The 27,965-nt window shown below is 40.2% G+C and overlaps 1 protein-coding gene across 4 annotated transcripts in view; it reads left to right on the top strand.

Moving 5' to 3' along the window:
* Nucleotides 1-27,965, top strand: part of FAM149A (family with sequence similarity 149 member A) — a 60,101-nt gene that overhangs the window by 23,821 nt on the left and 8,315 nt on the right. Inside the window, exons 1-12 of one of the 4 annotated variants that reach the window (XM_061583016.1) lie at nucleotides 7,740-7,949; nucleotides 14,062-14,172; nucleotides 16,677-16,809; nucleotides 17,991-18,133; nucleotides 18,404-18,529; nucleotides 19,285-19,461; nucleotides 20,533-20,723; nucleotides 21,202-21,356; nucleotides 23,948-24,051; nucleotides 24,345-24,566; nucleotides 25,213-25,333; nucleotides 27,394-27,522. In XM_061583016.1, the coding sequence (XP_061439000.1) occupies nucleotides 7,858-7,949; nucleotides 14,062-14,172; nucleotides 16,677-16,809; nucleotides 17,991-18,133; nucleotides 18,404-18,529; nucleotides 19,285-19,461; nucleotides 20,533-20,723; nucleotides 21,202-21,356; nucleotides 23,948-24,051; nucleotides 24,345-24,566; nucleotides 25,213-25,333; nucleotides 27,394-27,522 (1,704 nt within the window). In that variant the 5' untranslated portion in view covers nucleotides 7,740-7,857. The other 3 variants (XM_061583017.1, XM_061583014.1, XM_061583015.1) reach the window with 3 other exon arrangements.

Raw genomic sequence — 27,965 nt, 5'->3', positions numbered from 1 at the left:
ACTCAGAAACACTTGCTTAACAACCCTCTCAATTTTCATGGTGATACACAAAACAGTCGGAGAGAATAGAGAGTTCAAAGTGTAAAAAGAGAGAAAAACCCAGAGCCCTTTTGGACTTTTTTCTGTCACTGTTCTCATCATCTGTTGAAATTCTTTAAAAATCAGCCATGTTCACAGAGTACCTGTAATCCTATTACTGACCTTGCCCCATATTCTGACCTTCATCTTCTGCAAATTAAAAGTTAAAAAAAAAAACCTGGCTGATTTTTAATTAATTTAATAAAGTTTGCATTGAACTGAATGATGTCGGGCATGCTCAGTAAGAACCAACTGTCAGTGTTCTAAAAGCCAGACTCACAGCTGCTGAGCTTGCCTAATCAGGGTGAGTTGTAGCAACACCTGCCATCTACAAAGATGGAGAGTTACATTTTTGTATGTTTGTTGGTGTTCTTACTTTGCTTCTTTTCTGTGTTACTACTTCTAACCTAGAAAAGTAAGTTTCTCTCAGTATTCATCCTAGAAATCTATGTCAAATTTATTTTTCTTAATTTTTATTGGTCAGTGTCATGATGGTGAAGACAGCTTTTGGTGTTTCAAACTCGAGGTTATGCTCTTTTTCTATTGTGGCCGCATTAACAGTTGATACTGAAACTGTGGTTTGATGTAAAATCAATATGTTGCTACTTAAACAATGACTCTAGCCGTTGAAAAAACAAACTTCGCCTGCCCAAGATGCATATTTCCAGCCTGCTATGCTTAAACTACTTCACTTAATGAAAGGTGGGCATGGTCAATTAAAAACAGAGCACACCTAGAATTATGTTAGAATATATTCCACCTCCCACTGTTTTCTCTTGTGCAAACTGACACTCCTCATGTCCATTGGAAACAGTGCCATTATTCCACAATTGTTTTTGGAGCTTTTTTTTAGTGTTGCAGAGTGTTGCTGTACTTCACATATTCACAGAAACAGAAGCAAAAGAAAATGATTTTCTATAGGAACCTTCACTAAAATTGCAAAGTAAATCAAACATTTAAAGTGACTATCTGAACTATATCAACTCTTTTAATATTGTTGCTCCCCCCCCCCCGCTAAAACAAGATCAGCAGAGCACATGTCTTGTTTCTATTATTTGGGCTGATTGCAGGTGTTGCCACCACTCACCATATGCTCAGAGGCGCATGTTACCAAATTCTTCCAAGCTACACAGGAAGTGGATTGGACTGTGAAAGACCAACCCAAATTGTGTTTGCATTTTTACAAATTTGTAAGGCAGTCCAATATCTCAGAGAGGAGATCAGGTCTCCTGGTTCCCTGGTGTATTTACTGTAGCTGCCCAATTTCCCTGCTTTTTAAATGTTGATATAAATGTCTGTTGGGTATAGTTATGTTCTTAAACAGCACAGTTTTTTTTGCATATTTTTCTGCTTTTTAATCTGGGAGGTAAGAAATTTGATTGTATGCAAGTTTGCTGAAAATCGATTAATTATTTGTATGCTTATTGAGTTGCAGTCATGCTTAGTATAGGTAAAATTGACTGGGGTGAGGAGGGAGGGAGAACTGGGGTGGGGAGGGGAGAAGGAAAAAGGAACGGGAGAAGAGGAAAAAGGGAGGAGGAAGGGAAAGATAGGTCTGATTTTTTGCATGAGTTCAATGGGATTTACTCCTGTGCAATCATGGCTAGGATAGGTAAAACTGACCATGCGGGGGGAGGAAGGGAAGGGGAGAGTAGAGGGAAGGAGGGAAGAGAGGAGAAGAAGGAGGGGGAGGGGAAAGAGGGGATTGGAAGGGGGAGGGAAGGCAAAAGGGAAGTGATGGGAGGGAGGAGCAGGGGAGGGCAGGTTTGATCATTTGCATGCTTAATGAGTTCAGTGGCATTTACTCCTGTGCATTCTTGGCTATGATAGGTGAAACTGACCATGGGGGAGGAGGAGCGGGATTGGAGAGTAGAGGGAAGAAGGTGGAGGGGGAAGGGATTGGAAAGGGAGGGGGAGGGCAGGGGCAGGAGGGAGGGGATAGAAGGGAGGAGGGGGACAGTTTTGATTATTTGCATGCTTTTTAAGTTCAATGGGATTTACTCCTGTGCAATCATGCTTAGGATAGGTAAAACTGACTTGGGGAGGGGCAAGGGGGAAGGGGAGGAGACTGGATGGGTAGACACTGGGCAAGGGGAAGTCCCTTTCCTTTTCAATAGTAAAACATTGAACAGTATCTTTCAGGGATTGCCCCACCTTTTTATTCTACAGCAGGCACATGTAGCCTCCCACCCAAATTTAAACCAAAGCTGTCCATGGCCACATCCACACTAGACCTTTATTTCACTTTAGACAGCGATGGCTTGTCCCAAAAAATCCTGGGAAGTGTAGTTAGTGAAGAGTGCTGAGAGTTGCTAGGAGATGCCCTGTTCTCCTCACAGAACTTCAACCAGAGTGTCTGACTGTTAAACCACTCAGGCCACTGGAGCTCTGTCAGGGGAATAAGAGTCTCCTCTGAGCACCCTTCACAAACTACACTTCCCAGGATTCTTTGGGGGAAGCCATGTCTGTCTCACTTGAAATCAAAGTCTGGTGTGGGTGTGGCCCCCTGATTAGCCAAGTATCTGTGAGTCTGACTTTTAGAGCATTGACAGTTGGTCCTTACTGAGCATGCCTGGCCTTATCATTGAGTTCAATGCAAAAATTCTTAAATTAATTAAAAATCAGGTAGGCATTCTTTTAACTTTTAAACTGCAGAAGATGAAAGTCAGAGTATGGGGCAAGGACAGTAACAGGATTAGAGGTACTCTGAACATGGCTGATTTTTAATTAATTTCAACAGATTATGAGGACTGACAGAAAAAAGTCCAAAGGGGTCTGTTTCCCCCCTCTTTTTACATTTTGAACTCTTGATTCTCTCTGTTTTGTGTATCGCCATGAAAATTGAGAGGGTTGTTAAGCAAGCGTTTCTGAATTTAGGACTGTTAAGTTTTGTAAGGTTTTCTTTTGAAATGAGCTTATGGGAAGGATCAGAATGGCATGTGGGGGTATTTTCAATTTAACATTGCGGAATGCAAAAAATCCATGCTAACTATAGTATACAGCCACTCTTGTGGGTCTATAATTAAAGAGAACAATGTACTATATTCAAGTAGCTCTTAAATAGGACTTTGAACTCAGTTCAAAGCTGGAAGAAGGGAGATATTTTATGTGAATTTTTTAAGAAGCAAGGTGGCCACTTTGAGGATGGGGGGTATTTTCAATTTAAAATTGCGGAATGCGAAATATCCATACTGACTATAGTATACAGCCACTCTTAAAGTGTCATAACTAGTGTATGGAGGTTGTGTAAAGGTAAAGGTGTCCCCGCACTTGTAGTGCGAGTCGTTTCCGACTCTTAGGGTGACGTCTTGTGACATTTACTAGGTAGACCGTATATATGGGGTGGGATTGCCAGTTCCTTCCCCGGCCTTTCTTTACTCCCCAGCATATGCCAGGTACTCATTTTACCGACCACGGATGGATGGAAGGCTGTGTGGACCTCGACCCCTTTTACCAGAGATTCGACTTCCTCCTTCCGTTGGAATTGAACTCCGGCTGTGAAAAGAGCTTCGGCTGTGTTACAGCCGCTTTACCACTCTGCGCTTTACATAACTATGTAATAAATGGTGACATCTAGTGGTGAAGTTGTGTAACTCCTAAAAGAAAACACAATTTCAAGGCAGGATAGCTTAGGCGGTTTGGATGTACATGTCAGGTATGCTGAGATAGGAAAGTCTTGTGCCTGGGTGCAGTGACCTTTCTTTCCTCTTTTCCAAATCCCAGAAGTATATTTTAATTACAGTTTCTCCATTTTCTCTCAATCTGGAAACTGTTTGAGACAAGTCAAGATCTTAAACACAGTCTGAAGTTTGATCATGGTTTGTTCCAGGCCTGATCACCATAATTTTTTGGTTCAGATATAATTGGCAACAATGGTAAATTTAATATTTCCTGGCTTATTGCAAGAGGAGGAAAGAGATGGCATGAAGATGGAACACATGGGCGCAAAGCGTATCAAGTAGATAAATGTATGTTCAAACCAGGCCAATGTGTTTCTATAGACTAAATTCTATGCAGTTAGAAATTGAAAAAAATCCCAGCTTCTCATGAAATGGACAGAAGCACCACCAGGTAAGCCACATAAAAGCTTTAAATATATGTTTTAATTATTTCTAGTTTCTCCACATCAAGTAGCTTTGTATATTTCATTCTAATAAAAGAGCTAGGATTGAACCTAACCCTTTAATGGCGATACAACTAATGTTAACAGCACCCAAGTGCTACTGTCATGGAACCAATGAAATGGGACTTGGGGCAACGGACATATGATGCACGGGAGCTTTGATTTTATCTCCTTTTGAAATGAATAAATTTAAGAGCAGCAGGGATGATGGGGAATAGGACTGTCAGTTTCTTTGGAGCAGCAGCAGGGGGCTGGAGTGTTTAACCTTTTTCCCACTGTCCCATTTTACCAATCAGAAATTGCCCTCTTCTTGCAGTGTTCCCCACAGGGGCAAAATAGAAGTAGATGTATTTTTCCCTGATATGGCAAATAGTTGTTTGCACTAGGATGTGGACTTCCATATGGTTGGCATCATGTTTAAATCAGAATGCTGGTGCTTCTTGCAGCAGTAGCACCTCAAGGGTCTGTGGTCCAGATATTAACGGTGCTGGTGTGCTAGTCTGGTACGCATAGGCAGCTCCAATCCAATTTAGATGTGACACCAGCTGCATAGACCCCTGTGGAGGTATAACACATCTAAAATTGAATTTTAAACCATCTCTCAAAAATGGAGCAAATACTATTAAAATGGTATATTTGCTTGGAACTTGTGTTTGCAGATGCAGGGAATTTACAAGTTTTGAAATGAATGCTCACAAACTTAGTGTTCACAAGTACTCATAGTAGTCACAAATGGTAGTTAATGTTGGCCTATCTGTGGGCAGTGGTTCTGTGAGGTCTGTTGAAGAGAGCTGTGGGCAGGAACAGACTTCTTACAGTCTTCAGCAAGACAACACTTTTGGATTTTTTTGTCCCTAAAACTCTAGTCTCCCACTACATCGGGTGGCTAGTCTGTGGCCCTCCAGGTGTTGTTGGACTCTGAACTCCAGCCAGCAAGGGATGATGGGAATTATAGTCCAATAATATCTGGAAGGCCATAGATTAGCCACCCTTGCACTAAAACCTCTTCAAATTTAATGCATGCAATATGCTGAGAAGGGAAGATGAAAATGGGAAAGATACGTCTTCCCTTTCAAATCTCATCATTACTGGTTATAACTCCTATAATGTAATGGCTGTAAGTGCTTAATTTACACAGTCATGATTCAGAGCCTATTGTTTTGAAAGTACTGTCTTAGGATTGTTGTCCCGAGACAATAACCCCATTTGCATAAACAAAAGAATTCCAGTTAAAAATGGTTAATGATTCTTTGCTTCATTTGAATTTGCCATGCGTTGTTGACTTCTTTTCAGCTTGTTTTTATTCCGCTGAATGTGTAAACATTACAAGTTGAAGAGAGCTTGGTGTCCCCGCCAGTAACTGATTTAGAATCCCTGCTCAGCTGCACCAGAGTAATTGGGCTCTGACTGAACATTTTGCGTGATGCTAAGAGATGGATGGACTACCCATTATTTTCATCATTTGGAAGATGGCGATGGAAATGGACTCTGTATGGTGGTGTCTGTATGAAGAGCCTTTCACACTGTTAAGATATTATGTAGGCTGCCTGCTCCTGTTCTTCCTGGAGTGGAGAGTTTCTATACCAGCACCTGCTAAGGTTGCTTGCAAGGGCATGGAAAATCTCCACATCAGGCAGTAAAAAGGCAATACAGAAACGCTGTCATGGGAAAACTAGCTTGCTGTCTTTCTCTTTTGGATAAAACTATTATGCATTTATCCTGAGAGAAACAGATAATAAGTTCCCCCAATTGTCCATTGTGATTTCCCATATTTATCAAAACTGTATATAATTTGTTTAGCTGCAAGCAAAATGTATAAATGTTGGTATTTTGTGGGAGACATTCAAGTGCATGCCAAAATTTTAGGATTGCACATTTGAAGTGAAACAAAGGGGTCTGTTCCCCTAGCACAACAAAACCACTTTTTTTTTTTAAAGCAGACTTTGTGCAGTTTGGATAATGAAGGGAAAATGCTTTGAAAAGTGTGGAATGAACAAATCACTAACAGAAAGATGTATGAATACTCTGCAAGCAAATCAGGGTGAATGCAGGATGTATGTTTATTGTCATGTAACTGCCCCACAAACAGATTGGAATGAATGCTCAATAAAGACTGGATAATCTAACCTCTGTATGAGCTTTATGCAAGCAAATCAACATCAATGCTCAATGGATAGCTTGTGTCGAGGGGCCCATAGTATGTGTAGCCCACTGGCTGTTGTGCATATATTCAGTAACAATTCTGCAAAAGAGACTTACGTGGATGTTGCTCTTTTAGGCTAAGCCAATGTACCAAATAGTTTTCCCCGATGTGAGGACCCGAATTGTTATCAGTGAAGATTATCTTTTGGGCACAGAGAAATATCCAGAGTAATGTTGTGCATTATAAAACTGCATGAGCAGATGTATTAAAGCTGCTGCTGCTAGCGCTACTAATCAAGTGCCTTAAAAACAAGGGACTGTGCCAAAATTAAATTTAAAATAACAGATTTACAATCGAAGAGCGAGAAGTCCTTTAAGAAGGGGAAGGAATTTAAAAGCAAGGGGATTCAGCAGATTCTATTAGTTAGAAATTAGAGCAAATATAAAGGTTATTGGCATGGTTAGAATGTAGTTAGGAAATACATAAATGCACTAAATATAAATGTTTGGTCATAGGTGCCCATTTCAGGCACCTGCACGTGCATCCAAGTTGCCACGCCTAAACTGTAACATCCATCTGCTTTATCTCTGTCGTACATTTGCTTGGTATCATACCTGCAATATATGGAAATGAATATATGAACTGGACAATATTGGAGAGGAACAAATCTTCCCATTCCCATATTTTCTGCTGCATATGACTTCTTGCCAGGAAATCTGACAAAATATGACACTGGACGTTATAAACATTTTCCCTTGGTTCCAAATACAAGGTTTGCAGAGACATGCATCATGAATAGCCCCAAAGGCATTTATCTCTCTCTCATATATGCATGTAATGGTACAGATGTTGTCATAATATTTGTATGATCAGAAAAGAATGAACATCAGGAGAAATTGTATCATGCTAAGTAACATTTTGAATTGAAGGCCTTTGGCAAGAGAGAGAAATGGGAGCTAGAAACATTCAGCTTTACTCAGAGTAACCAAGCTGCTTGCTGACTGGCTCAGGATGTAATTGCAGTTAGGCAGCAGATAATATTCATGTCTTTTTAGCATCAGGCAAACTCATTGTTGATCAACATTGTAACCATATTGTGCAGTTCCATATATACGTTTTACAATTGCAAACACTGTAGCAAAATGTGACTTGTAGTTTTTGGTGATGTTTAGATTCTACTCTCCCTTCCCTTCAGTGCGGCTGTTTTGGAATTCTGCTCTCCACAAGATGTATTTACATCTGGCAAGATCCCTTTGACAAGCACTAGGAACAGATTATGAGGCAGAAGCAGAGCTGGAACAGCCTCTGGGGAAAGCTTAGTATTGCAGACGTCCCTTCCTTCTCCTCCCCTCTTATACACACACGCGCGCACAGCCCCCTCTCTTTCCTGGAGGGAGATGGAGAACAATGTGCGGAAATGAAATGGTACTGTGTGCATGTGTGTATGTGAAAGGGAGCAAGCAGAGCTTCGGAGGAGGGAGGGACAGAGAGCCTTCTCAGGCTGTGCTTTTTCATGCGCTTTGTACATTGCCCCTGCCATCTGCCTGTGGCTTCCAACCCTCAGCAGCTTGAGCAACAGCCGGAGTCAGAGCTGGTTATTATAGGGTAAGTCAGAAGTGCTTGAGGCTTGAGATGGGCGTGAATGTGTGTGTGTTTTCTCAGGCCTCTGGTCGTTCACTCGCCCGCCTACTCAGGAGCAGTGAACTCAGTCTTAATGTGCACCAGCTTTATGCAATTTGTGGAGGGTGGGAAAAAGCTGCTCTGCATGCATTGTGTGGCATCTTCCTATGTTGCTATTGTGGTTCTATGTAAATATAGTGCCTTTCAAATGCTGCATTTACCAATTAGGGAGGTAAATATAACACAATGCAGAATGTGAAAATGAACATGCTGAAAATAGTCAAATTGTAAATTCGATTTTAATAGGGCAAGGCAAGAATAGTTTGCTTTGCATTGCGTTTGTACAGTATTCTTAATGTTCTGGGGTTTGTTTGTTTTTATTGTAGTAAAGGCTTTTGAATCTAAGGTGGAGCCATGCCACATTTGGGAACGTTCTTATAGGGTGAGTCATCCCACCCAAGTACCGTATGAAATAAGAAAAGCAAGTAATGTAAGTGCTTGCCTGTCCATAGGAGAAATTTTGATTGGAAGAATTTGAACACTCTTAGTAGTGCTGTATTTTTATACCTTTTTCTGTACTTTACAGCTGTCAGAATCTTCATACAGGACTATCACGAAGTTTATTATTATCGGGTTATGATTTCAGGTTAATTATCTCACCACCTTCAAGCAGTGTGTGTATTTTATAAGGAAGTGGCAGCTCCTGATTAATTAAAAAAATGTCCACTGGAGGAACCTATTTAATCAGTAACGACATTGTGGGTAAATGAATAAGCAAACATGTACTTGACTGAAGAAAACAGCTTAGATTTTTATCTAAAAGTTGGTATAGCACAGTGAGGAGGAGAGCCTGGGTGGGAGTCCAGAGTCTGTGAGTTCAAATCTCTGCTCGTGTCTCCTGGGTGTCAAGGGCCAGCTAAAGATCACCCCCACAGTGAGTGGCTCAGGGGTTACGTGCCCTTCCCCGTGTGCAGCCGCGGGCAAGCTGCATAGTCCCAAGGAGCCCAGTTGCCCCCCAGCTGGCAGTTGCGGAGAAGGAAGGGGCTGGCTTGTGCAGCTGTGGCAAGCTGAGCAGGCCCTAGCCAGCTGGGGAGGACTAGCCTCAGAGGAAGGCAATGGTAAACCCCCTCTGAATACCACTTACCATGAAACCTTATTCATAAGGTAGCCATAAGTTGGGATCGACTTGAAGGCAGTCCATTTCCATTTTTCAGTAACATTGTAAAAAGTACAATTTTGTGAAAAGAATTCTGTATGTACATACAATATTGTATTTAAGAAAAGTGACTTCCTTTTAAAACACAAGGTTTTATTTTGCAGAGATGCACATGCTAAAACAGTAACATGCCAGGGATACATATCTACATGGTTTAAGAATCTGGCGAATGGTTCCCCCTATTGCATGGACCCTTTAAAAAACACACATGGCTTTGTTTCCTATAATATGTGAAGTGGCTTCCTAGCACGGGGGGGGGATAACTTTTATAATTTTCATAGTATTTCCTTTCCCAAGTCCATTTCATGATTTTTTGTGAAATGGTTCAGAGTTGATCATATACGGTGTGAACAGTACAAAGAAAGCTAAACATGTTGATATAATATAATGAAGAGAACATAATTACTTGCTCTGAACTTAATAATAGTAAAGCTAAATAATTAGCATGTATCTAGTACTTCAGAGTATTCAAAACATAAATGTTAAGGATAACGACAATCCTGGAAGACAGATCAAATTATTATTTCCAGATCACAGTTGAGAAGATGAGCTGAGCGTCTTAGGCTGCTTTCACACTACATTTTATTCCATTATTCTAATGCTTTCTTACCTTGTAATTACATATTTTGTATGATATTTGATCTTTCATATGACGTACAAGCTAGTTCTGGAATTCTAGTGGAATATAGTGCAAGAGTAGAACTATTTTGGGGGATAAATAATAACAGAAATAATCCATTTGCAAGCCTGGGAACCCGGAAAATCTCAAAGAGTTTTTCCCTACCTGCAGCTGGTGACATGGCAGGCATCCCAGCATGCAATGCGTTCTCACCCTTAGGTGCATGGGGTTTTGTTGCCTGACAAAAATTGTGCCAGTATTCTGGCACAGGTGCAGATAGCAGCAGCATTTCCCAAACATACCCCTGTGCATTTACAACTAAAATAATTTTAAAAGTCAGATGCTAAAGGGAGAGGACTTGCATAACTACCGGACAAGATCTTAGACCTACACAGCAGGGAACAGTGTGCATGTGTATAATGGATGAGGGATGAAAACAAGACATTTATTGTAGTCATGTAAAGCACGAAATGCCAGTATATCGGCTGAAAAAGCTACTGTTCCTTAATGCAACAGGTACTGCAGTGTGAAAGGAATTTTAGAAATCAGGACAGATGTGCTACCATATAAATCCATTAAACGAATGCAATAAGTCCCATGTCTGAAAGCAGCCTTACTTAAGGTTACCTATGGCAGAGCTGAGATTCAACTTGGGATCAGTAGCAGCTATATCTCATACTGGCCGTTGTTTATGTGTTTGGAAGATTCTTAGTATGAAGCCATTTTTTTCCATTTGCAAAAGCCAGTGGACACCCCCTCCCAAGGAATAAACAGGAAAGGGTATGCATCTAATTTTGAATATGTTTAATATTGAGCTTTGGAGAGCCGGCTTGGTGTAGTGGTTAAGGTGTTGGACTACGACCTGGGAAACCAGGGTTCGAATCCCCGCACAGCCATGAACCTCACTGGGTGACATTGGGCCAGTCACTGCCTCTCAGCCTCAGAGGGAGGCAATGGTAAAGCTCTGAATACCGCCTACCACAAAAACCCTATTCATAGGGTCGTCAGAAGTCGGGATCGACTTGAAGGTAGTACAAACAAAAATATTGAGCTTTAAAGCATCCTCTTCAATTCTGGTAAGGGATAGAGCAAATGATTAGCAAAGAACGATTACAAAGGGACATCTCTGAATTTTTTTGGTTCATTACAACAGCTTTTAATCCCTCCTGATGGTATATAGTGTGTTTGAGATGCACAATATTTTACATTTGTGTTCTGTTTCCTCGCTAAAAATAAAATTAAAAAATACAAGTATGACATTTTTGTGAACAGATCACTATTCTTCCAAAGGGGCAACATGGTTGCATTAATAAAGACTCATCCTAAGGATGGTTTTCATTTTTCTTCTGATATAATGAAATATATCGTTGGTAAATATAAATCAAGTATCGATGCAGCCCAGCAGTATTTTGTGGTAGCCAAATATGAGCTTGATAAACTTCCTTTTTTATTTATTTTTGCTACCCACTTCAGTAAATTGGGGATGGTTTTTTTGTGTTTGAAGCTCCTAGACACAGTACATGATGGGTGGGCTGTGTTTGGCTTGCAGAGTCATAATTTGTGTAGACCTGCTCTATGCATATGTTCTTGTCTTAGTTGGATATGTTACTTATAAGCTTTACTTGGAATAAACCTGTTAAAATGAACGGGCCTAATTTAGCAATGTCCATTAATTTCGTTGCGTCTGCTCTCAGTACGACTAACATCGGATATTGTCATGATTCCCTCTGAGTACTCTGATTCAGACTGGTAGATGGAGCCCCCTCCCTTGCCTCTGCCTGGCTCTACTGTTGAAGCAGGAGCCCCAGAGGCTTCCTCTCTTCCACTGGTGTGATGGAGAGGAGGCTGTCAGAGACTGCAGAAGGCACTCCAGGGATGGCCTGATGTGACAGTGTGGGAGGATCCAGAAGTGGAGGTGTCTCCAGCATCCTCTCGCAGGAAGAGGCAATGCATTAAGAGAAAAGAGGAGACATGTCATCTCCCCAGATGTAGGACCCAGGAATTCCTGCAGGAGTAAAGATTCTTGCGAGTAGCTGGGCATTCTCTGTCTCTGCTTAAAAGCTTGGCCAGATAGGGAAACTTGTTGGAACAGCTTTGCAGTTCCCTTGCAGCCTTGAAAGTCTTGTTGCTGAAGTTGGACTCATGAATTGTGGCCCTTGCTCCTAGACTGGAGTTATTCTTGCTAACTTTTTGCCTTGTAAGAGCTCCTGGATTGCATCTCTCCATTCCACTTAGTCTGTACCATTAATCTGCTTTAATAAAGTATCACTTCCTTGTTTATAAGTAAGTGCACCTGCCGTTGTGTTGTGGGTGGGATCCAGGACAATTAATGTGATTTTCCCATTACCACTGTTCTGAGTTGCGTACCTGTGCAAACTAGTTCTCTTGGACTTCTCATTTTCCCTATGGGACATGTATACTTTCTGCTGTGTGGGCGTTTAAATTGAAACCTCTGCTAAAACAAAGGTTTTTTCTCCATTTTAGCAGTGGTTTCAATTCCCTCTCCTTTCTGAGCAAGGCGTACCATCACTGCTCATCAGCTGATGGGCGGTGAGGGCATGCCTTTCTTTGGAAGGGGGAAGCTGCTCTTAAAATGTGGGGATATGCCTCCATTTTAGCAGCTGTTTCAACGGAAACTGCTTTCCTCTTCTGGAGCAAGGTGACTTCCACACCTATCAGAAAGCAGGCTTTGGCTCTTCTGCCCATCACCTGATAGGTGGGAGAGCCAAACCTGCTTTCTCATGGGGAAGGGGGAAGCATGCCTTGCTGCCTGCAAGATGCTTTGAAGTCTCTACTTCAGAGCACCAAATCACCTGATGTCATTGTGATGTCAGGTAACTGACAGATGCCTCGCCCACCTGTCACATTTGGCCCACAAGGTCAGTCCTGATAAAAATCTGCCCCATGGACCAAAAAGGTTTCCCAGTCTTGGACTAAGCAGAGACTTGCTCATCTTCAGTGGCAGGTATGGGAATTCAACAAGTATCGCTAAAATTAGGTGAGAACACTTGTGCACCTTTTTGAGGGTGAAGGAGGAGTCCTCAGACTTGCCTTCAGGGCTGTGGGACCCCTGACTGGATAAGGATCTCTTTTGAGGCTAACCTGTATTACCTGCTTGAAGTTGTGAAGCCCCAAGAGGGGATGAATCAGGAAGGCCTCCCTACTTACCTGAAAGGATAGGGTTTAAGGTAACAGGTAGAGCAGGTATTACATCTCTTCTTGTTGGTGCAGACTTTCCCATTAAACAGTAGTTTATTTGTTGGTTAGTTTCCTGCTTAGTTGTATTATCTCTGTAGATCTGATTATAGAAATTCAATAAATGTGGTGCTAGTTACACCCACTTTATTTGTATTTCACCTCCTTATTTTCCTGCCAATGCAAGTAGATGCTAATATACAGTAGCAGATTGGCAGCTGGAGACTCCTAGGTCAGATCTCGCCCCCAGTAATCAATCTAAAGAGTGTGCAGAAAAGTGTTTCTAGCAACATGTTAAACTCCAGTTGAGGGAGATGTGAACAAATTGATCTTTTGTTGACACAGAACAACTCTTACAGTTCAACAGAGGCCTAAACAGAATCCAGCAGGTGTAGGAATCTGTCTCATCTTTCCTGAAGTTTGCCTCTTTCTTTTCCCAGAGTTCTATTTGTATTTTACTTAAAGGGCGGTAAGGTAATAATCTACAGTAAAGGCAGAGTTTAAGGCAGTCTGTGAATTTACTTTCATACAGGCATTGCAGTTGAGGGTACAGAGGTGGGGGTCACTGTGCTGGCTCTCAGCCTCTTGCTCACTTCTTCTTTGCTGACAAGGAACATTACTGTCATATTAGGAGTTACAATATTGTATATTATACATTAGATGCCAGGCAGGCTAAAATTTCTTACTTTTGTGGCTTTCCACATGGCCAGCTTTGTGTTTAAATCAGATCATCAGTCTCCACACACATAGCATTGGCATGCTGCAGGGCAAACTCCTCTGGAGCCGTGAACACCTGGTACGCTAATGCTACATTGGAGGGCCCAATTTAAATGTGTCCTGAATGATATTGTAATGAGTAAACACTCAGTGAGACACATGCTTGGGTGGATTTACGTGGAAATTGCAGAGTATATACCTCCCTTAAATCTGTATATATTTTCGTCTCTGGCTATAGTGAAGTTGACATTGAGAAAGATACGGGTTATAGGTAGGAGAGGAGGATAAGAGTCAAAATCTTAATATGAGAACATGGAATTAATTCTACCTCTCTTGTCTCCTCCTTCCAGAAAAGGGCTGTCTAATGGAGCTGTGGACCGCTGTTTCCAAGGGAAGAATGAAAGTGGTCTTCCGGCACCGTTTACCAAAAGTGTGCAAGAAGCAATTGACAACTATACATTGTATGCATTAAATGTGGGACATCACATTTATTGAACAAACCTTTAGTATAGGTTAAAAGAGTAAAATAGAACAGTGTAAATTCATGTTTTAAAAACTAGAAGTTGACCAAGGGGAGCACAGCATTGCAGCATTTCTGTGGCAGCATCACCCCACTCCCACCATATAGCATGGCAATTTTAAACAGAGTAGGATTTCAAAAGTATTTTGTAATGTGGCATTCAGCTTTCAGTGAAAAGAAGTTGTAAGTTCTTCAGGGTTAGTGCTATTTCCTTCTTTGAGTCCAAGAACATATCTGGATCCTGGCTAGCTTTAGTATACTGTATATTGAGGCTCATCTTTTCCGTTGAAATCAATTTTTAATTCTTCTATAATATTTTGTGGTGGTTTTGTCATCACTTTATGTAATGTAATGAAGAAGAATGGGGCAGAACAATGATTAGAAAGGAGAGTAATATAAGTCTTCCAGCCAAACCAATTTTATGAAAGTGTTTGTATTGTTAAAGAGATTTTGCACCAACCCCTCTCCCCAAAAACCTAAGAAACTAAGTACAAATTGAAATATTCCAGGATATAATATACATTGTGCCTTAATATCAACAGCAGAGTATGTGAAAAATTGCTGGCCTTTTGACTTCACTCTTAATTTTTTTCACTTATATCAATGTGTACCCAAATACCTTGTCTGCCAACTAACAACACTTCATGCATCCACAGAAGCTGAAACAGCCTTGTTGGTACCAAACCTTAAAGAGTAACAATAAATATATTAGTCTTCAAGGTACCACAAGGCTCCCATTTGTGACTGCTGCAACATGGGAATATTGCCAAACACTGGGATTTGTTAAAAAGTAGAAGTGTTTACCCGGGAAAGGACAATTTTGAAAGTCTCTTACAATGCAATCCTATATATGTCCACTTAAAAGTAAATACAGCTGATTTCAGATTTCACTGAGTCTTCCTCAGAGGTAGATGGCAATCCTATACCCACTTACGTGGAAGCAAGATTATCACTTCTGAGTAAACATGTATTGGATTGTGCTGTAAGTATCTCAAATGTTCTCACAAAATTCAAGTCAAGTTTCTTGATCATCCAGCTTTTTATTTGATGTATTCTAGCATAACTTTTTTTAAAAATTGAAAAATTAATAGTTGCAATATTTAATGTATATATACCTAGGAATAAAAATATTTGGTTTTGTAGAACAAACTGCTACTAGACCTTATTTCAGCCTTTCCCAACCAGTGTGCCTCCAGATGTTGTTAGACCACAACTCCCATCAGCCTCAGCCAGCATTGCCAATGGTCAGGAAGATGGGAGTTGTGGTCCAACAACATCTGAAGGCACACTGGTTGGGAAAGGCTGCCTTATTTGCTGCCTGGGCAAAACCTTTCCAGCAACTTACTGGGTTGAGGATTCTTTTGTGGGTGACCCCATTGTTTTCAGATTGGCTTTTATCTGCTACACCTGTGTCTGTCTTCTTTTCCACTGTTTGTTTTGTGTTGAATTTGTGTTGTTGTTGTTGTTGTTGTTGTTGTGTTGTATTGCTGTTAAGTTAAACAACATAAAGCTGTCCTGCAGTGGATAGGAAATGCAGATTCTACCAAAAACAAACATACATTTGCTAAATTGGTTACTGCTAGTCCAAGGTAAAGGGACCAAGGAAGCGCACATATGAATGTGGTTTATATGCAATACACAAATCATTAAGGAGGTTGCTGAGAGGTCCAGTTCAGATGCAATACTAAACCACGAATCTGCATTAGCCTTGTTGCACACTTCTGTTTGAAAACTCCTCAGGTCTTTTTTCATGTGACGAGGAGATGAAAAGCTTTCGTTTTCACTTTATAACAAACCACATAGATGTCCCTGTGGTGTCCGAACTTGGAGAACTATGGTTTGTTCTTACAGTTAGTCAAAACAAACAAGGATCCAGCTGTAGTTTACTATCCTGATTTGTTAACCTGAGTTCAGAAATCACAGGGACATCATCACTGAGTAGTCTAAAGTGAAAGCAGAAGCCTTTGATCTCCTTGGACACATGGAAAAGGAGGAGAAGGCAGGGGCATGCATGTGACCTTGAGGCTCTTGCAGGTTCATTTCCTTAATGCAGAGATGAGGAATTTGTGGTCCTCCAGACTTTGTTAAACATCTGTCATCCTTAACCTCTGGCCATTCTGGCTGGGGCTGGTGGACGTTGGAGTCTGACAGCATCTGGAGGGACACAGGTTTTCCATCTCTGTCCTAATGTTTTATGGCTTTGTATGGGAATTGCATGTTTAGATATTGCCAGTATATTTCAATGAGACATCTGCTTTCCCCCCGCTAGTGTCAATCAGTGGGGTTTTATATTTGCTAGTGGCTGCTGCTGCTATATAGGGGCATATGCTGGAAAAGAATGTTAGTTGTTTTGGTACTACAGAGCACATTGGTGAAGCACAGTTGCGCTGTTCCTAATGAGCCATAATGCGATGCATTACTTCTGAATTTTCTTTTTGTCCACAGTGTTTCTGTTTCATCACTTTCATCTAGCAGACAAACAACTCCAACAGACTTGAATAACTCTTGGTCAGGAATACAGAGTTGCACCACTGGCCCATCTACTGAAAGAAGCTCTGTTTATTCCTGGAGAGATGACGTATGTCACCGTCTATTAACAGGTTTTTGTATCCTGTCTTGAAAAAATCTAAAGCATCTCTGGTTGCCTACCTTACATTTACATCCTGGTCTCCACCACTTACTGGAAAGTGAGGTCAACGTTTTGAACTTAAGCACATCAAAAGCCACAGTTTTCCAATTGGTGATTTCCCGTAGTACACTGAGACTTAATACTGGCTTGCTTGGAATAATCCAAGTTTGCTAAACTGTTAGTCTACCTTGCTAAACTGTGGTTTTGCCTTACATACTGGATTTGGTGCTGTGTTCTTGGCTGGGTAAGCATAAAAATAGTTGGTTTAAATCAGAGGTAGCTAACTCCATCTGCAGCTCAAGCCAGAATGGTGAATGGTCAGAAACAATGAGAGTTATAGTACAACAACATCTGGAGGACCACGTGCTAGCCACCTCTGAGCTAAACCAACTATTTTTATGCTGAATCCTCTTCTATAAATTAAAATCTTTTACTCTAGTAGTCTTCCTCATGACATATTTAACTTCTCACTCTTCTGGTATTTATCGTTTCGCTATGAGTCTGTTATGTTTGTCATAACTTCCTTTATATTTCACTTTGAGACTTTCTTGTCAGCCCCCATCTTCCTGCCCATCACAGCACGGGGATGGGGAGAAAGGTTTAAACCTGTCCACCAAACTTGTTGCAACAATAGGGAAATTAGCCCATTGCCTCGTGGGGCTTGGTGGAGAGATTTGAACCTCTCCTCTCAGCCCAGCGCTGCAATTGAGATGAGTGTGTGATGTGCACCTGCACATACATATGTGTGTGCTGTGTGAGAGTGGGTGTGCTGTATATGTAGGTTTGTGTGCAGCATGTTTATTTATTTATTATTTGATTTATATCCCACCCTTCCTCCCGGCAGGAGCCCAGGGCGGCAAATGTTGGTGTATGTGGGTTTGTGTGTGCCAATGCAGTGCATACATGCAAATGCATATTTCCTGGCATGCAGCTCTCAGAAAGTTGGGCAACTTTGGACCAAATAAAAGTTATCCTTTCCTGTTTGGGTGAAATTCCATTCCTTCTACAAAATAATATTTAAAAATTGTGTGACTTTTACTCAGTACCTTACAGTGGCTAATAGGCAATTTTATTCAGCTTCAGATATGTATAGAAATATTATTTGAAAATCTTAATCTGACAATCCTTAGGAATTTGATAAAGCTAACACACAAAGAGTCCATCAGTTGTTTTGGGATGTGGATGAAATGTTGTTTGAAGGAAAAGTGAGTTCCCAAACCGAGAGTCTAAAGGCAGAATGCAAAGACTGGACCAACAGATCACTTCATTTAAGGCAAGTCTGTGCATGTCAGTTAGATCATTGTTTTCTAGAAGCATTTCCACTCAAAATATGTGCTTAATTTGCTTTTTAGGCTTTTTGTGTATTGGCTTGAGTAGTGAGTATCTTGTGAATTGCATTAGCATTAACCTCCAGTATCTACTGTTCTGGCTTGCTATGCTGCAGTGTTTCTTTGTTTTAATAAACTTTGGTTCAGCTGTTTTGCATGTATCTCCATTTTCTTTCTACTTCATTAACAACCCTATGTTTGTTCATTTTTTGCAGGATCTTGGGAAAACAGCTTCTTTTCCCCAAAGATGAAGGTTTTCAGCATTACCAGAGCAGAAATGCCAGCTCTGTTTATTCCAGATCCTTGCCTACCTTGAGAGAAATCACCAGCAGTGTGAAAGAGTATGTTTTTATTTTAGTGCAGATTTATCCTTATTTCCATATGATTCTCATTTTAAAAAAAATACAGTACTTATTTATATATTTTCAAAATGTAGTACAACCTCATTTATCCAAATGAGCAGTAACAGATGTCCCCCAACAGGAATTAATTCTAATAAGCAAATAACATAGATAATTTTTAAATTGAACTGTGTAGTAATTAGGCTTCAATATTGCTATGCAGATGTCTTAGCAAAATGAATAGCCATTATTTTCTTAACCTTTGATCTGTAAATGCAAAGCATGTACTGTATATTATACAATTTCCTTGGCTAAATAATATGTTGGACATTTATTGGCAATGTGGGACATTTGTCCTCAATACTGGCCCTCAAAGCAATGCTCATGAGCCTGTTGCAGGTGATCAGCAAAATAATCCTTTTGCTTGCAGTTACAACACCCCCTTCTTTCTCTTCTGTCTGGAAAAACTATATGATTTTATTGGCTGGGGCAATGCCACTGGAAGACCAGTACTGTAAGCCTTTCAGAGCACATTATAGACTCTACAGGGGCAACCCGTATTAGAATGTCATTTCATTATGCATTGTTTTTATAAAACATCAGTTAAGTTGCTTTCTTTCTGACCTGCCTTTTTGCTTTGTGACTTTTAATTTAAAAATTAAGCTTTAATCGCTTAATTTTATTTCTCTATAAAATGATTAGTTTACATTTTATTTTTGCACCTTTTTCTTGTGTGTTAAAATGATTGTCTCTAGGTTATGCATCTCAGGCTCTAAACTGATTCCTGCAGCTTTTCCAGTGCAGAAGGCCTTCACCACTGAATTACCAGGAATTTCTTTAGCTGAATCACCTTTATATTCATTCTCGGAAGAAGAAATCTACGATGCAGAAGGAAAAATTGAAGAGTATCTTGCATTTGACAACAAGGAACTGTAAATGTTTGATTTTTTTTTAATGGATGTATTGAAAAGTAATTATAATGGCCTTAATAAGAATCAGATTCATCTGATAGGGCTGTTTCATTTATTGTGCAATGGCAAATGCTTTGATATCGGGCAAATTACACATAGTGTGTGTTTAACCTGGCTGCTTTTATTTTGGTTTAAAAAAAAAAAAGTTCTAGGGCTCCAATCTGGTGTGGACTCCCAACCTGGATTTGTAGCCTTGCACCAATTTGCTGCTGAAAATCATCCCTACCAGATTGCTGTTTGTTCCACCAGTGGTGCTTGCAGTAAACAGAACTTTCAGGCCAAAAGGAGAGAACAGTTTTAGCAGAAAACCAATGTGGAGCCCTGATCTAGATCAGGGGCATATTTCAGATTGAAGCAGCACAGCTGCTGCTTCTCCAAATAAAATTAGCCATGCTAAGCACACATGTGCCTAATGTCATGGGTAATTTCTGATCAACTGATAAGTTGTTGGGGCTTATTTGTATGACATGGGTGGCTAGAAACACATTTGCTATGTACATAAATTACATCTTTTATATGTGCGTGTAACATTTTGTATGTAATGGATGAAGTGACCCTAATTCTGTAGAATTTAAATATTATGAAATGGTCGCTCATCATTTGGCAGAATTGAAGTAAAACTGTGCACCCTCTTAAGATCTGAACAGGGTGGTTCATGACAGATGCTTTTGGATTACTGACATACAGTCGCCATAAGTCATAATTGTCTTGAAGGCACATAACAACAACAAGAGTGTGGTGTAGTGGTTAAGATGTTGGACTATGACCTGGGAGACCAGGGTTCGAATCCCCACACAGCCATGAAGCTCACTGGGTGACCTTGGGCAAGTCACTGCCTCTCAGTCTCAGAGGAAGGCAATGGTAAATTCCCTCTGAATACCACTTACCATGAAAACCGTATTCATAGGGTCGCCATAAGTCGGAATCGACTTGAAGGCAGTCCATTTCCATTTTCTATGTAAATAGAAGTAGACTTTTTTTTTCTAACTAGTACTTCTTGGTAATAAAAATTTAATTTGCTTCAATCATTAGTGATGATGAATGTTTGGAGCAAAAGATACATCAGCTTGCCCAAAAGAGGATTAAACATGGCATTCCTCCTATTTCCCCCAATGCCTGTATCAAAGACGCTGTGGCTGCTGAAGTGTTTGATCATGTTTGGAAGAATGTAATTCAAGTACTGGAAGAATTATTAAGGAAATACTGGGAAACTTCTATTACAGGTAATTGGAATATTTATAGAAAGGCCATTTGTAAAAAAACTTTCATAAAATAGTTTCTTTATATGACCTGTACATATTCAGAAATTTGACTCATTCTAAACATGCTTTTGAAATGTATAGACACCCTGTGCTAATATGTCCATATGTAGGGTATCATTTCTATACTGATCTTTATGGTCCAGTGAACATGCAATTGTGGGGACCATGAGGTGCATTAACTATGGTTTATCAATATGTCATGGGACATATGTAATGTGAGACCATGGTTAGTGCTAGGATAGGAAGGAAGTGAGAAAATGCTCCAGAGAAGGGAATGAAATGGAAGAGGAACATGTGTTCCCAAGGCTGGCTCTGATTTGCAACCTGTGGTTTGGAGAGAGGCAGCATTATATTATTTTCACATACTTCCTAGCTTATTATACTTAAGCAAATGTTTTCATGTATGTTTCATTCACGGGTTTTTGAAATGATGATCTAGAGAATGACAAGCAGATGGAGAAATTGAAAGCTACTGGAAGTAAGTTACCACACCTACCCAGTTCCCGTGTTGCAATGGATGCATCAAGTGTACCTCCATCAAGAGGATCAGAGGCTCGAGGCACATCTGTTGGCTTGCATTTTGTCTCATCACAGGTAAAATAAATTCTGACTAGCTGTCTTAGTCAGCATATGAAATCTATATCTTCTTATCAGAAATACACAGTCTTTCTTGTCGTAGGCCCTGTGTGAGGTTTCTCCCTGTATTCCCTCTATCTCTTGTGGCTCCTGACCCTGCACATCCAAGGTCTCTTAACATGTGAACCATCCTTCAGCACACACCTCTGCTGTCCTTAGACGTTATATGACGTATGCTGATTTTCGGCATTCTACGACTTTCTGTTTTCAGTCTTCAGGCTTGCTGACAAGCATCAACTGCTTTTTACATGTGTACATACATGTGTGCACATTGTGAATGTATGAACACATATAAGAAAAACAAAAGTGTGGTTGTGCTTGGTCTCTTCCTTGACACAGCATCAGACTTAATGTTCCAATGCAGTCCTTGAGCCACACCACTAACAAAGTGAATTCATATAATATGTAATTAATAAAGCTGAAGGCCCTATTTTCACATTACCTCCATAGTCTGTAGGCCACCACAGGCACACTTTTTGCACCCAGTTCCCATGATCATTTGTAAAAAGCATTGATCATATCTGTTGCCCATGGCTGCTTCCCATATCCCCATTAGGGCCATTAGTGCTGGCATGGCAAGCACTAATGTAATCAAGGTGACTCATGTGTTATCTTTCACAGGGAAGAAATCTTGCAGCAGCAGTTTATATATGCTGATATTTAACACCTACTGTTTGGAGTGTTTACTACTACTGCTGCTAATAGTAATTATGTTAATCATTATTATTAGATAAGTTTTAGATAAGGAACATGTCCCAAGACAATTTATGCATTGCTTGTGATCCATAGATATGTTCCAGCAAAAGCACAGTAAAAATTATTATCCTTATTACTTAGAGTAAGACTGGATCCTGTAGAGGAGTTAAGTATATTATTATCATGTAAAAAAGAGAGATGGGTATAGAAGTGGACATTAGTTGCTAAATATATAGTTTGGGGGTACTTCTAGATCCACTTCTGTGACTTGAGACCCAGGTGCTTCAGTGCCCTCTGTGAGGCGTCCTTCCCTGGCTCTCCCTGTCAGGTTCCTACCTGCTCGTGGTTACTGCCTGTCTCTAGGCACCACCAGGGACTCCACCAGTCCGGACTGCTCTCTCTTATGGTTTCTCTCCCCGCTCTAGCACAGATCTCAACAGATCCCCCTGCTAGGCAACCACCAGTAACGTCCCAATACTAGTATTCCCAGAGACTCTGAATACTGGTATTGTTATTCTCTTCACCGCTGCCACCATTTGTTACAGTTCCCCTTCAGCCTTGGTCATTACCTTACCCTCCCTTCTGGTCTGTGAAACCCCAGCCAAGGATCAGGCCTTTGGTAAACCAAATTAAGTATTTATTACAGATAACAAAGCTAACAAGATTAACAAGATTTCTTCTTAAGGCACATAAGCATATGGTTTTACTCAATACTAATCCGAACTCCACCTCCCTCCTTCTCCACTCTCTCCTGGCAAACAACTCTCTCAAACCCCACCAAACAACCCACTCAGTTCTCTTCTCCCCCCCGATTCCACTCTCACTCGTCCTTTTATACATTCAACCATTTTAAACACTCAGCCAATCATCTCGCATTCTACTGCCCATTCACTCCCCCTCCTCTTTCACTCCACTTACCATGTATCTTCTAAAACAACAACACTTACCATATATACATTAATATAGGAACATCACACCCTCCATCAGCGTCATCTGGTGGCTTAGCTACATCCCTATCTGGACAGGGTTACCCTAATGTCTATTGTCTATGCGCTGATAACCTGTAGGTTAGATTACTGCAATGTATTATACATGGGGCTGCCTTTGAAGAGAGTTCAGAAACTGCAGTTGGTGCAGAATTCAGTAACCAAATTGCTGGCCATGGCAAGACTGTTGTAACACACAACACCAATTATACCATGGCTGTGTTGGCTACCAGGCTTTCCAGGCCAAATTCAAAGTCCTGGTTTTGACCTTTAAAACCTTGTATGGCTGAGGACCCCAATACTTCAAGGACTGCCTCTCCTCACATGAACCAACCAATCCCTGCATTTGTCATCTGAGGCTCTCTGTGTGCCTCCTCCAAGGGAGGTGTAGAGGATGGCGACATAAATACGGGCCTTCTCAGTGGTGGCTCCCCATTTGTGGAATGTTGTCCCCAGGAAGGCACACATGGCACCCTTGCTGTCTGTTTTTAGGTGCCAGGTAAAAACATTTTTATTCACCCAGGCCCTTGGAGCTTAATTTTCTGTTTTTAGTCTGGTGGCTATGAGTTAGATCTTGTGTTTATATTTTTTTGAGTATTTTAAGATGTTTTTATTGTTGCTTTTATATCTGTTTTTAGTGTTTGTATGTTACTTTGATTTTAATTGTGGGAAAAAAGTGACTTCATGTTTTCACATATCCTTTTTGTGTATGATAATTTTTTTCATCTGTATTGGGTATCCTTGTACATATTTTCACATTTTAGCCACACATCTCTCCCCACAACTTTGCACAGATTTTAGGCCTTCAGACATATTGATAAATGATCCTGAAAAAGTTAACTAATTTGCTTTTGTTGCTTTCTTTAGATTCACCGTTTCTCCAGCAATTTCCACAGTGATTTAAATGGTGTCATGACAATTCAAGCTAAACCACTGCAACAGAGGCATTCTGGGTTGGCAGAAAAGATACAGTATGTGTTGCAAAGACTTATGAGATCACATTTCACTATCACAGTGCATGCTATGTTTATTTTTAATTTGTACCCCAACATCATGGCCCAGTGGAGTTTGATGTCAACACTCAATTTCATGCCGCGTTTTATAATTTTGGGCCTTGGGAAATTCATTACTTTATTTTGAAAATATAATTGAAGCTATATATGCTCTTTTGTGGGGGAAAGGAAGCAATATTTGAATATAGGATAGGTTGTGGAGCATGAATCTTATGTAAGTGGCAGCAGCTGAAATTGCTGTTCTTTTTCAGGAATGAACGGGAAGACAAGCCACGAGTTGGTTCCAGTGTTCACTCAGCACAAAATCGGCTGGGGCGAATTACTGACAGCAGCGTTCTCTCACTGTCTCGAGTGTTCCATGGATCCTCTAGAAAAACAGCAGGTCATCGTAGGCTACCATCAATAGCTACAGATCCACTGCGCTCAAGGACTCCTAATGTTTATAGCGATGAAGTCCTTAGGGGGACAAAACTGTGAGGCTTTATTTCTATTTTTTGGTAGAGAGACTATTGAGTGCAAACATGGAGTTAAGTCAGGAACTGTTTCACAACTCTGTGATTGCATCACACAAGCACAAATTAGGCACTGGGAACAGAATTCTGCATTCTGAAACTTTATTTTTATTTAATGAGGATAACATTAAAAGTCTATGAATAATACCTGGTGAAATGTCAGAAACCAGGAGAGGGTCTCAGGAGCATAGCTCAGGTTGCAGAATTCAGCCATTCTTGGCATTGAATTTGGCTTGGTGTGTGTTGTAATTTGTTCGGTTTTTTGAGTGTGAAGCCCTAGATTTTGTGCCCTGTTGTATATGTATTAAGAACTAATAGTCACATTTTTCCATTTGACAAACAAGGAAAAAAATAACATACACAGCCAGTAGGAAACCTGAGCAATGGGATGTGGTCCTTTTAGTGGATAGTGTTGCATTATTTTGAGAATGTCAAATTTTAAAGAATGTCTTGTCACTTACAAGGAACGTGTTATTGTATTTCTCCATATCTAACAGGAATTCTACTATTGCACATGGTTTGCTCTATATTGACAAGAATAGCTCCTGCAGTGACTGAAGAAACTGAAATACGTATTATCTCATGTATCCTCATTGCTGTCCCACAGATGCACTGCCTTAGATCGCTTGTCCTCTCCGCTTCCACCTGCAACCCGGAACAAGTTGCCACCAATTAGTTCGGATGCTGTTGATCAATATCTTTCCGTTCCTGGATCCCAGCTAGTTTTTGTAAGAGAGAGTGTCACTCTTCATTGTATACCATTACAACTTTAGCTGAAATTTAAAAAGAGTTGTCATTGGAGCATTTTTAATCATAGATATCTCTGAGAAACTGAGGAAAGTACAATGGTTAGATTGCTGGACTGGATTTGGAACATGTTGGCTCAGTTCCCCTTTATCTCTGAAGCTTGCTGAGTGGCCTTGTGCCCAAGTCATTATCTCTCAGCCTAACCTGCAATTATAAAAAAATGAACTTTTTTTTTATAAAAGGGTAACTTTTAAGTAATCTTCAGCAAAATGCTGTGTTTTTCTGAAATTTTCAAGGATCTTTAATAAATGGATTGCTCTATTGACACTTTTCCATTATGCCTTATAGTTACTGCTTTAGTTTCTGTTTTGTGTTTAATAGTTTTACTTCTATACCATATGCATGCGCTTTTTTTTAGTAACTTAATTACATTGTTCTTTAACCTGTTACGTCATCATTCCTAATTCATTTTCTTGCTGGAAAAATCTAGCTCCTGTCATTCTGTTACATTGGAATCATATTGCCAAATATGTTTTAAGTGCTATAGATATGAAAATGTCAGTGTAAGTCAGGTAAACAACTCTCCCAACCTCATGAATGGTAAACTAACTAAGACGATAAAAAAGATGGAATCACTCTCTTTTCAACCTCATCATGGATTTGAAAAAAAAAAGGCTGCAGAAAGGTAGAGGCTACGTATGCCTACAGTAAACTTTTAAGGCCACTGGGATAATCATAATCATAATATAAAAAAAACAACTTGTGTGGAGAAAAGACGTTCCCTGTTGGCTTCTCCCCCGAACTCATGGTTAACACCAGGAATAGTCTTGTGGAGGGATGGATTGATTTCATCTTGTGTGATCCACTTTTGTATTTTTTATTAGACTCTGATACATGTTAAATTTAAGAAGCAAGCACTCATAATCTGATCTTTTAATGGTTAAATGATCCTGGGTATTCCCTTGCCGGATCAGAGTAAGCTCCATTCATGCAGCATTCTATTGAGAACCATAACAACTAGCTATCACAAGGTGGTTCAGTATAAAATGGCAAGTAGTGCACCAGTGGACCATCATCTATCTCCTGTCCATCCCAGACTAGTATTACAATTGACCAGTGATTAGTTATGTTTTCCTCTCTTTCCTCCCCTTCCCCTTCTTACAGGAAATTGTTTGATGTTAGCATATGCTTAAGAAGTGTTATATATGCTTATACTAGATAATTAGTCTTTAGCTTGGTTGCAATCTTGTGGTCACATCTGTGACATCACGATTTCTGTACAAGTGTTCCTTTTTTAAAAAGGGGAATAAAGTCATGGTGAGAGCAAATGAAAAGGAGAACATAACTCCATTTACAGTTAAGAAATGTTATGCAGTAGCAAGAAAAGCCGCATCTCCTTCTTCTATAGGGAATGAATCTCCCTTTGCATCTAGAGAAGAAAGGTGGACATATGGAGTAAAAGACAGCGTATTTCATGTTGCATGTTGCATTTAAAGGCAGGTCCGGTGCCATACCACTGAAGACCTGCTTTACCTAATGACGTTGGAATAGGATGCGTTATTCCACCTCAGATTGTCTCCTTCAGCCTCCCCCTTATAGCTGCAACACAGCAAAAGAGATAGGAATTGAGGTGAAGCAAGGTTGTATAGATAAAATGTAACTTAAAACAATTTAAATGCCTTATTTCCTTGTCCAAAGCCAAGTATGTCCTGGTTGCAAAGCTTTTTGAGTGCTTGTACACTGTTTAACTACATTATCATCTCTAGTCTTGAAAAGGATCTCCTATAATTATACTTCTTTTTTGGTGCTGAAATGCATGATACCTTTATTTTAATTAGTTTGAAACCAAGTTGAAAAAGCCCAAGTAAGTAATTTTAGAAGCTCTGTGCGTAATGACTAATGGAAAATTAGCTTTTGGGGGGACAATTTAAAAATGAAGCAAAATAATTCTTACTTCTGCTAATAATAATTTACATTTTTTTCAGTGATGAATTTGGTTCTTTTTCTCTGTTCTCCTCCCCCCCCATGCAATCTTTTCCAGCATAGAGGAAGGTATCCTCATAGCAGAATTTCCAGTGCAGTACCTGATGGTACAGAACGGCGGCCACTTAGAGAGCGAACAGTCATAATAGACCAGTTTTCAAGACCTAATACTACTCACACATTCCGGGTAGGTATTTGCAAGCTTCTATGCCTCTAGTAAAAACTGGAAGGAGGGAATGGAAAAACACTTCTGTTCACTGTGAGGCTGTTTTAGATTATTCCTGTGTGATTAGATATATGCAATCTTGCAATTCTGGGGATCGTAGGGACTGTTTTCCTCCTTCCAGATATCATTCCATTAATTATGCAGCCACGAGAGTGGCTGTATACTATAGTCAGCGGGGATTTTTCGAATTCCGCAATGTTAAATTGAAAATACCCCCGCATGCCATTCTGATGCTTCCCATCAGCTCATTTCAATTTAAAACCTTACCAAACTTATAGTCCTGAACTCAGAAACGCTTGCTTAACAACCCTCTCAATTTTCATGGTGATACACAAAACAGTCAGAGAGAATAGAGAGTTCAAAGTCTAAAAAGAGAGGAAAAAACCCCAGAGCCCTTTTGGACT

Source organism: Rhineura floridana, chromosome 9 (assembly GCF_030035675.1).
Source record: "Rhineura floridana isolate rRhiFlo1 chromosome 9, rRhiFlo1.hap2, whole genome shotgun sequence".
NCBI classification, from domain to species: domain Eukaryota; kingdom Metazoa; phylum Chordata; class Lepidosauria; order Squamata; family Rhineuridae; genus Rhineura; species Rhineura floridana.
Note: the sequence above shows the minus strand (reverse complement) of the source record. Positions and strands in the feature narration are given on the sequence as shown.